At 38.7% G+C, this 10000-nt stretch overlaps 1 protein-coding gene across 2 annotated transcripts in view; it reads right to left on the reverse strand.

The window, feature by feature from the left end:
* cdh7a (cadherin 7a) overlaps positions 1 to 10000 on the reverse strand; it is an 83525-nt gene that overhangs the window by 69392 nt on the left and 4133 nt on the right. The window contains exon 2 of one of the 2 annotated variants that reach the window (XM_027142852.2): positions 2264 to 2703. In XM_027142852.2, coding sequence (XP_026998653.1) covers positions 2264 to 2512 — 249 coding nt within the window. In that variant the 5' untranslated portion in view covers positions 2513 to 2703. Of the gene's footprint in view, positions 1 to 2263; positions 2704 to 10000 lie in introns of those variants that run through there. The other variant, XM_047806462.1, reaches the window with a different exon arrangement.

A 10000-nucleotide genomic window follows, 5' to 3' on the forward strand; every position in this document is an offset into this window, starting at 1 on the left:
TCTCTTTTCTTTTCCTTTCTTTTCTTTCATCAAGAGACACTGGCACAGAAATGTCTTACAACTTTAAATGTAACTATAATTGGATTAAAAAATTTATGTTTTTAAATGAATTAATACACTTCTAAAAAATGGACAGAACTTTCTCTTAAATAAAAAAAAAGCTCCACCCCATTTTTCCAGCTCACCCAACCTTCATTTGCATACTGCGACATCACTGGCTGTTATATTTTATGATGCAATAACACATTCATATGTATTCAACACCCATTCATATGTAACTCAAGGCTTTCTAAAGAATTTCCCCACACCTCTGCAGACAACCTTAAACTTTGATCGGGCTGCTGACTAAAATAATTTCTTATAAAAGAATTTAATCCCCAAAACCCATTTTCTATGGTGACTTTAAAAGGCATTGGTAGGCATTGAAGGAAAAACACATACACACAAGTGCACACGCACACCAGAATACATCCTGTCGTGCTCCACCGTCAGAAAGAAGGAAACGAAAGGCAAATATTAGAAAAGGCTTTGGTAATAGCAGGAGAGAAGTAATGGGTGCTATTACCAATTCACATCACATACGGAACGCATGCCGCAGAGTCATGCTTGAGCTCCTCGGAGGACGATCATTATCCGGAGCTTGTAATGCATATTTAACACCTACATCGACAGATACACACAACATTTTTCTCTGTAGATCCTGAAAGCGGAGATTTACGAGCGTTCGAGATCCGTGTTCACGCATCACATCCGTGTCCGGCGTCGCATATCGGAACGTAACACTTTAAATCTGAGATCCAGCCCAAAAACTTACGCCATTAGCAGCCAGGAACTAATACGCAGCACTGGATTATTGAGTTATTGAATCTCACACAAGGATATAAAAAAATAATCCGATGCTCCCGCAGGCGATGTTCAAGGGTCTCTGTTTTAATGAGAGACAAAATAAAGAAATAATAACGAGCAAACTTCAAAGTACTCTGACCACCTCAGACTTCTCAAATTAAATAGTCGCTGAGTGTTAATGAAATGAAATAAAATGAAAGAGCATCAAAAGAAAACCAAACACAATATCTAGAGCTTTATCTTACAGAAACTAGCATGCGACAAGCACAGAGTTTTCATCTGCTAGCATACTGCTTCACTATACATCAGTAATGCAGCTTTACCGAATTCTCAACTCTGATTTGTCAGAGTTGAGAATTCATTTTTTTATTAATAATAATAATAATAATAATAATAATAATAATAATAATAATAATAAAAGTATTTCTATAACATGAGTGTAATATGATGCTAATATCTGTATCTGTTTGCTAATACAAATAAATGCAGATTAAAGAGTGGGCATGGTCTAATTTTGGGAATTTTAAAGTGTTTACTTGTTATTCTCAGCTGGCTAGCTAACTACCGCTTGCTACAGTTAGCTAGCTAGTTTTTATAGTTAGCCTTGAAAATGCTACATTAAATCGCTAAAGCTAATTCCTGCAACAAATTAATATATATATATATATATATATATATAAATCTCTACATCTTCTTTCTAGGCATCAGACAACATGGAACATGTTTAGGTTAAAAACTTTGGTTACTTACACACACACACACACACACACACACACACACACACACACACACACACACACACACACACACACACACACACTTCTCAAATAAACTTGTTTTTTTTTTTTTGTCTGTTTTGGACACCTTCCACTGACTTCAGATTTGAGGACAGGCTCTGATGGAAGGCCTGAGGCGTTGAGTCAAAACAGCAAATGTAGACATCAGAAACAATAAAACTTCCACTTTGACTCATACCTGAGCTATGAAACTCATTTTTTTTCCCCCTGCAACACGTAGGAGTCTAAACGTATCGAGCCTTCGCTAGGCCGTGATGGATGGAGTGAAAAATGCGACAGACATCATTGAAACACCATTTTCAGTGGAGGTTTGACACAGAGCTGTGGCAGAATCACAGAATTTATATTTATGGAGCTTTAGTCTTGTGTTAAACAATTTGTACACTTTATTTCAACATCGAAACACTTTATAAATAAAGTTAATTCTTATGTACACATAAACTTTCTGTTTATACATACATAATGGTTCTTTATGGGTTCTTGGGAAAGGGTTTTTTTTTTTTTGGATTCCTCATGGAACATTTGGTTCTATATAGATTAGCATACAGCGTTAAATATCAAAGTATATCACCAAAATGATTATTTGTTCAGCTATTTAGAAAATTTTAGAGCTATGTTACCTTGCCGACGTAGAGAGGGTCATCTCCTGTGTACTCCTCCAAGACGAAGAACTGGTTCCACACCCAGTTCCTCTTGTGTCTGTGGAGTATACTGGTGTCCTCATCCTCCACTCCGAGTGGTGCGTCTGGTACCGGATACAGAGGAACCGAGTTCAGCGTCATGGACCAGCAGCTGCCCGCCCACTGGACCAGCACCAACATGCTGAGCACCATCAGTCCGCTCCAGACCCCACGACTCCTCCTGCTCATGGTGTGGGCCGGGGGAAGAAAAACAAAGGGCAGGAAAATCGATGTGGGAGTGACAAAGAGGCACAAGATATCCAGCAGTGGATGGTTTGCTCCAGAGTTTGTTCTCAGTGGAGATGAGGGGCAACAGTGATTGATGACACGGACCTCAGGAGAAGTGAATGTTGATCACGGCTGAATCAAGAATGCCAGTCCTGAAGAGACAAAAAGGAAGAGTGAGTGAGGAAGAGGGAAAAAAAAGTGTCAGAACCTAAGAAAACATGTTACTTATGACATGTCAATTAATCTGTCGCATTACTGTAATACACTCATAATATTGAATCAGTTCAATCGGTATTTGTCTGATAATCGAGTCTCTGAGACTCTGAATCGACTTAGTTCCAAGAAGTGAATCAAACATGCCATATGCATGTTTTTTTAATTTTTGGTTATATTTTTAAACAAGTGAGAACAGTATTTACACTCGTGTGTGGAACAAAGCGAGTAGTGATTTGAATAAACTCACTAACACGTGTCATGTGTCATAACACTTGTTATCAAACAAGCAGAAAAGGCAAACTTTGGATTTTTTGTTAAGTAAACTTTGTATGCGATACAAATGTTTTAAATTACTTATTTACATAACTGTCTAATCAATTATTCAGTGATGTAAACTGTAATGAGAAAGTGATTCGAGGTGAATCAACTCGGTTTACAAAGTGAATCAAACAGCAAACTCTGGATTTTTGTCAAATAAACTCTGAATCAGATGCATAACCATTTACAGATGACTTATTCATATAACTGTCAAATCATTTATTCAGCTCCCACAAACATTACCACATTGTAAACGTTTGTTTAGCTTTATCCATCACTGTAGGTCTGAATAATAACTGAAAGCGGATCACAAAGATTTTTTCAGTCCTAAATGCACTCAACTCAGCAAGTCGGCTAATATCACAACCACCCAAACAGAGAGAATTCTGTCATTTAACAGAGTCATTTCTGCATGTTTGATTCACTTCCTAGAGTCGATTCAGAGTCAAATTGCTTTCTCTGAGATTTCATTCATCTCTCAGGAGCCGTCGGTTGTCCTGGTCTGTACTGTAACGTGATTGCTGTGTTCTCCTTCCTAAAGAACCAAACTGAGAAGGAGAACAAAACATCGTTCTGTTTAAAAACCTTATAATGACTTATATGACTTGTTCATGTATTCACATCTGATTTTTTAACATTGGTACTTGATTGAAGCCCACAAAAATTACATTTTCTTCTTTTGGCCATGTTTCTTTTTCTATTTTGTCCTTTTGATATTAATTTGTACACCTGAATGCTGCCACACACTCGAGAATAAACCCACAAGATTAAAAAGTGCGAGATGTTTTTGATATTTTAAAAGAAGCCGCGAGGCGTGTGTGAAGTGCTGCAGGTGAACTTACAGACCCACAGAAATTGGAGCTAGTTTGTCTTAAGGGTAAAGTCAGAGAGAGAGAGAGAGAGAGAGAGAGAGAGAGAGAGAGAGAGAGAGAGAGAGAGAGAGAGAGAGAGAGAAAGGGAGGGAGATAGAGAGACAGAAAGAGAAGAAGAAAAAAAAAGCAAGAATGAGAAGGACATAAAGAAAAAGCTAGAAAGACAAATAAAAAAGGGGATATAGAGAAAGCGTGAGAGATAGAGAGAAAGCTTGAAAGGGAGAGAAAAAGAGAGAGGGAGAGTGAGAGAGAGAACAGGAGGGAGATAGACAGAGACAGAAAGAGAAAAAGAAAAAAAAGAGCAAGAGTGAGAGGGAGAGAAAGAAAAATATAGAGATAAATAAAAAGAGAGAGATATAGAGAAAGCATGAAAGAAAGAGAGAGTGCTGGAAAGGGAGAGAGAGAGAGAGAGAGAGAGAGAGAGAGAGAGAGAGAGAGAGAGAGAGAGAGAGAGAGAGAGAGAGAGATCAATTGCTGACAGCAGTAAAACAAATGTATGCCACTCCGAGTGCCCATATAGGAGGTGTCAGCTAAATGAAAATGCCTAATAGCAGAACAGCGGTACACCATTTCCGTGCAGGACATTCGACGTCCCGGGAGATTTATATTTCCTTTAGCAGTAGCTGATGAGATCAGACAGGGAAAAAAACAACCGCAGCACTGCTGCTCACTCGCCGAGGCCTGGCTTTTACCTTGCTAATAAAGAAACCCCAGCGAGCTCAGACTGACCAGAGATGTCTGCGGATGTCCATTATCACGCTTGCAAAATTCCACAAGTCCAATTTGAACTTGAACGCTGCACTTTTCACACAATGACTGTATTTTGTGGGAAACTGTTGCACATAACTGAGCACTTGGACTCAAATCGCCCTATAAAAGATGCATTATCCAGGAAAGGATTGAATTCCAGTCCACTTTGACCTGAGCTCTGAATATGTGGTGTAAAGGAATTTAGCAGATACTTTATTATAAATAACGGTATTGTACAGTCTGAGTAACTCGATGTGATCATCACATTATCATAAAGGAAACATAATGAGAAATGTCCATTTGTGATAAAAATCTGGACAAATAAAAGCTTGCAAGCTGTGTGAGAAAATCCTGAAATCACAAAAGTACTTCTTAATTAATACTGAAAATCAGGCCTATAGCTAAAATGACCATAACATACAAAAAATATAATTTATATATTTCAAATTATTTTATTGTGACAAACATGGCAATGGATCGCACATAACTATAACAACATTAACCTGACAATAATGACATTCTTGTTGATGTAACATACGCACTAAAAGGAAACATATATGACGCAACCAATTAAAACAAACAAGGAACAAGTGAAATGGCAGGAAAATGGAACAGGTAAAAAAACGAGAGATGAGAGAACACCTTCCAGAATGGCCGATGACGCCTGAGATAGGCACAGGCTCCCCGTGACCCAAGAAGTTCAGATAAGCGGTAGAAAATGAATGAATGAATGAATGAATGTATTTTCTAAAACCTAATAAAATTCTGTAATTTCTAATACTAATCCTCATTTTATTTAGAATGTGACTATATGACTTTTGACTATACCTTTAAACTGAACAAAAATTTAAAATACATTCCTTATCTTTTAAAGATGCTCATTTTTAAAGATGTAAAATTAATAATTAAAATGATAATAATCCTTATTTTTAACGATTAAAAACAATGAAAAATATCATCCTTTCTTTTAAAATCGTTTCTACTAGAATAATACACGCAAACTCAAATTTAATTTATAATCCTTATTTTGAATCATTTTTTAATCAATATATTGTATTAACAATTTTATTGTATCAAAATTTGACCCTTTTTAGAAACACTTTTAATAGTAACCTAAGGGGTCTTAACATCGATCCTCACAGCCCTTAAACTCCAGAATTGTTCAGCTTTTCATTCCACGATGCTTCTTTCCTCTCAGCTGTACTGTCTTTCCTGTACAATGAGTAAATCCACAATAAGGCAGGAGTTTACAGAGTTGCAGTGGAGCTTGACACTTCTTTTAAACGTCTTTGTGCTCGGTGCTACAGAACAAAGCAGCCGTGACTCATGACACGCCGTAGCACTCCATTAGCAATGCAAATCTGCAGTTCAGAAGCGCGTAACCTTGGCTAAAACGACAAAATTCCAGTCACACAACTCCTGCAGCCCTCAGGTTTCTACTGCAGAGCTTACCCCTGCTTCAAACAGCCTTTTAAACTCCCAATCAAAGGAGTTCAAACATAAATTGGGTCGAATCCGTCCTTGAAGCAGAACGCGTCACGCCTTCACAATTTATTCTGATGTCATGAAGGGTTTTCGAGGCATGGACAGAGATTCAGAATTTTAAGACAACAGAAGACTTCACACGTCGCTGAGAGGAGATCTGAACTCCGTCTAGATGCTCGGATAGAACCTGTGTTCAGCTAGATCGGATCAAGAAGATTGGATTAAATGTCTGTTAAATGACGTTTTGTTGTTCTGGGAAATGAATCGGTTTTCACTCACTAGTTTCTTGCTAGTTCGATTTCTCTCTCTGTTTTTTTTTTTTTTTTTTTTTTGCTTTTGACAACTGTGTTAGCCTTCGATCAATTAGCTTTCAGTCACCGGCTAGGCTTCTCTAAGTAGATTAGCTTTCTTTCACTTTCGCTTTGTCACACCATAGAGTAAATTTTTAGATTTCTGCTCATGATGTTAGCATCTGTTCGGTTAGCTTTCACTTTTTCTCACAGCTTACATAACCTCACTCACTAGGTTCCTTTCACTCACTAGGTTCGATTTCTCTTGCTAATTTTCCTTGGTTTATTAGATTGCTAGTTTGCTTTTATTCTGTTGCAGTGTTCATTTTTGCTAGGTTAGCTTTTGCTAATTTAGCTTAAGCTTGCTAGTTTGCTTTTATTCCATCGCTGTTCTTTTGCTAGGTTAGCTTTTGCTAAGCGTTCGTTCCCTCAGTAGGCTAATTTAATAAGTTTGCATTTGCTCACTTAATAGATTTAGCTAGTTTAGCTTCACTATCACTTGATTAGCTTTCTTTTCCTCACAGGGTTGCTTTTCCTTGGTAGTTTTTATTCTCTGGGTAGCTTTTTTTTCGCAAGCTTAATTAAAGCTGTGTGGGATGAAAGAGCGATGACTTTCAGTTAATAATGTTATTTTTCACTGTAAAGTTTAACTCCATCCACTTTACATCAAAAGAGAAGAAATTCTGTCTAAGTACACAATAGTGAAGTTAGGAAAGTCGCTAATTAGCCAGAGTTTGTAGCAAATATCCTGACCACAGGATCGACATTAAGCTCATTAGAAAGCAATCACAGCTTCAGGCTTCCTGGGGCTTTCATTTTCTCCGCGATTTTGATCGAACGGCTTCTAAATAGTACTTTTAGCAGAAGGTTTTTCAGGCGCAGCTTGATTTTCTGCTCCAGGTGCATCAGTAGCGGGACAAGGACGTAAACGTGGAGATGACTTACCGTGTTCTCTGAACTCCAGCATGCGGGACACGTGTTAAAGATCTTTGGAAGAAACCGAGCTGAAAAAAAAAATGTGATCTGAAGGAGAGAAAAAGAGTCCTCCAGGGATCCTCTGTCCTTTTCTCTCATTCCCTTTCCACACTCTTTCTCTCTCTCTCACACACACACCTTATCTTCCTCTCTATACAGATCAGGAACCGTGAGGCACAAGTAATTCACAAAGTATTCTTCAGAGGCTCTGTCTCTCTGAGTCTCTCCCTACTTCTCAAATCTTTCTTTCTTTCTGTCTTTTTTTTTTTTTTTTGTAATGTGAACTCTAACCATACTGGAAAAGAACACACTGTCTCAGGATATTTTGCACGCCTCAGAGGAGAAATGTCTCATCCGGAGCCTCTAATCTCCATTATAAGCCATGCTTTAGCTGGGAATTACAAGTGCTTAGTTTCCTGATTAGATCGCTGTACGTTACACTAGATAAACTCGACAAATGTCGAAAAAACGACGCAAAAGCAGACGAGACGTAGAGATGACGCTCTCGAGCTGTGTCTCAATTATCTCGGAGTGGGAGAACTTCCATACGGGTGACACCTCGGAGAACACGGCGTACAGAGTGTGTGGCGTTTTCCTCTTACAGTAGATGCTGCGATGAAGCAGACTTACTGGCGTTGATTCGTTTCCACTAACAGCATGTCCTGATGTGTTTTAGTCCTTTTCTAACCTTCATTTTCACTCCGTATAAAGAAACGACTGGGTTTCTGTCTGTGAGTCTGATATAAAATGAGTCCGGACTCTGATGGCTTTTAGTGTGAGACGTGTGTGTTGATAACTTAACACGCTTATGAGCTGCTTTTTAGATGAACAAGCTCTTGGAGCATTCCAGAGAGCAGAAATAGGCTTGATATCATCAATTACTCTGAAGATACAAACATTTGTGTGGAAAAATATTTACAGTACCTTTTTTATTATTTTTTTTATTTTTTTTCAACTTTATGAATATCTTGCACATAGTAGGCTAGATAAAAACAGAAATACTTATAAAACACAACAGATCCTTAAAATCCTAAGTGTCTACTTTCATCTGAGCTTCATACTAACACCACTGTGTAGTGAAACATGACAAAGACACACAATGATCAACATGGACACAAACAAAACAGGAGCAAACTCCATTTTTTAGTTACAGCTAATGTTTATTGTCCCGATTGTTTTGGTTGTCACCTTTTAGCCTTAGTTGTTCCCTAACCTTTTCTCTTGCTTCCTTTTTCCCCCCCTTTTCCTAAAGAACATAAGACTGGACACTTCCAGAAACTTCTTTGCAGAAATCAAAGTAATCTACACACAAAATGACAAAAAAAAATAGTTCTCTGTAAAATCCCACAACACAGGGTTTCCTTCCCAAAACGGTTTCCCCCGCGGATTTATTTTTCTTGTAATATTTTTAGATTTAAAAGCTATCTTTTACGTCACTGCTGAAACCCAGACCTCCCCAAGTTAGACGACTGAAATACTCATCTCCGGCTCTCCACGTTCTTTTCTCTTCGACCCCTGTGCAAAACTCTTCTCTCAGTGCGTCACTGCTCCCATGAGACCGCTTCCTCTTCTCCTGATCTAGACTTTCAGAAGCTAACGAACACACCTGGGCAGTAAAAGAGGCCAAAAATAAAACAAGGTGCTAGCAATGAGCTCTGAGTTCTCTGAGTTTCCGTCTGCTTTTCTGTTCTATATTTATCTGCACTCCTTTCTTCCTTTCTTCCATGTGTATCGGTCCTCGATCCAAGCCGATCACCCAAAAAGCGTGCATGATGAAGCCTCATTAGCCTGATGGCGCTGTGCGATGTGTGATGAGAAGGAACCTGTGGCCTTCTTGGACTTCCATGCTTGGGCTGATCCAGACCTCACTGCCTGCTGGGGGGCAGAGTGTTGGCGAGCACGCTCACTGCATTGCTCCTGGCATCGGGGAATCAAGTGCAGTACGGGTGAGGACGGGCAACATATGGCCTCATTATTACAGCCTCCTGGTGGATCTGCTCGCCAGGGAGAGGCCACGAGTGCCAGTCTGGCTTACATGCTCTTAATGGGCTCAGAGAGCTGGTTATGGAAACGTAGAGCTGCCAGACTGCTAAAGGGCCAAGATTGAGATGAAAAATCTTCCTCCTCAAAAATTAGAGACGAACTTGCAGAAAGTAAATTTGCTTGACGCACCCTTCTGACGTCAGAGGAATGGAAATCAAACTGATGGGACGTTTTCACTCAGTAACGACTGACTTCCTGGCTGGAATCTGACCTAAAATGAGGGCTGTGTTGGCTTTCAGTGTAAAAAGTGTGTTTTTCCCTCTGTTGAGGCCCAGAGTTTTATTGGTTCAAGGCCCAGAGTTTTATTGGTTCAAGACACAGAGTTTTATTGGTTCAAGATCAGATTTGATCTGCTTTTAAGATAAACAAGCACTGAAAAGGGTTTGATATCAACATTTACTCTGAAGATACATTTCTTTAAACTTATCTACAGTATGAATATCTTACCGCTAGTAGTTTAGATAAAAACAGAAACAATTATAAAACACTAAAAAAAAATC

Source organism: Tachysurus fulvidraco, chromosome 22 (genome assembly GCF_022655615.1).
Source record: "Tachysurus fulvidraco isolate hzauxx_2018 chromosome 22, HZAU_PFXX_2.0, whole genome shotgun sequence".
Classification (NCBI taxonomy): Eukaryota; Metazoa; Chordata; class Actinopteri; order Siluriformes; family Bagridae; genus Tachysurus; species Tachysurus fulvidraco.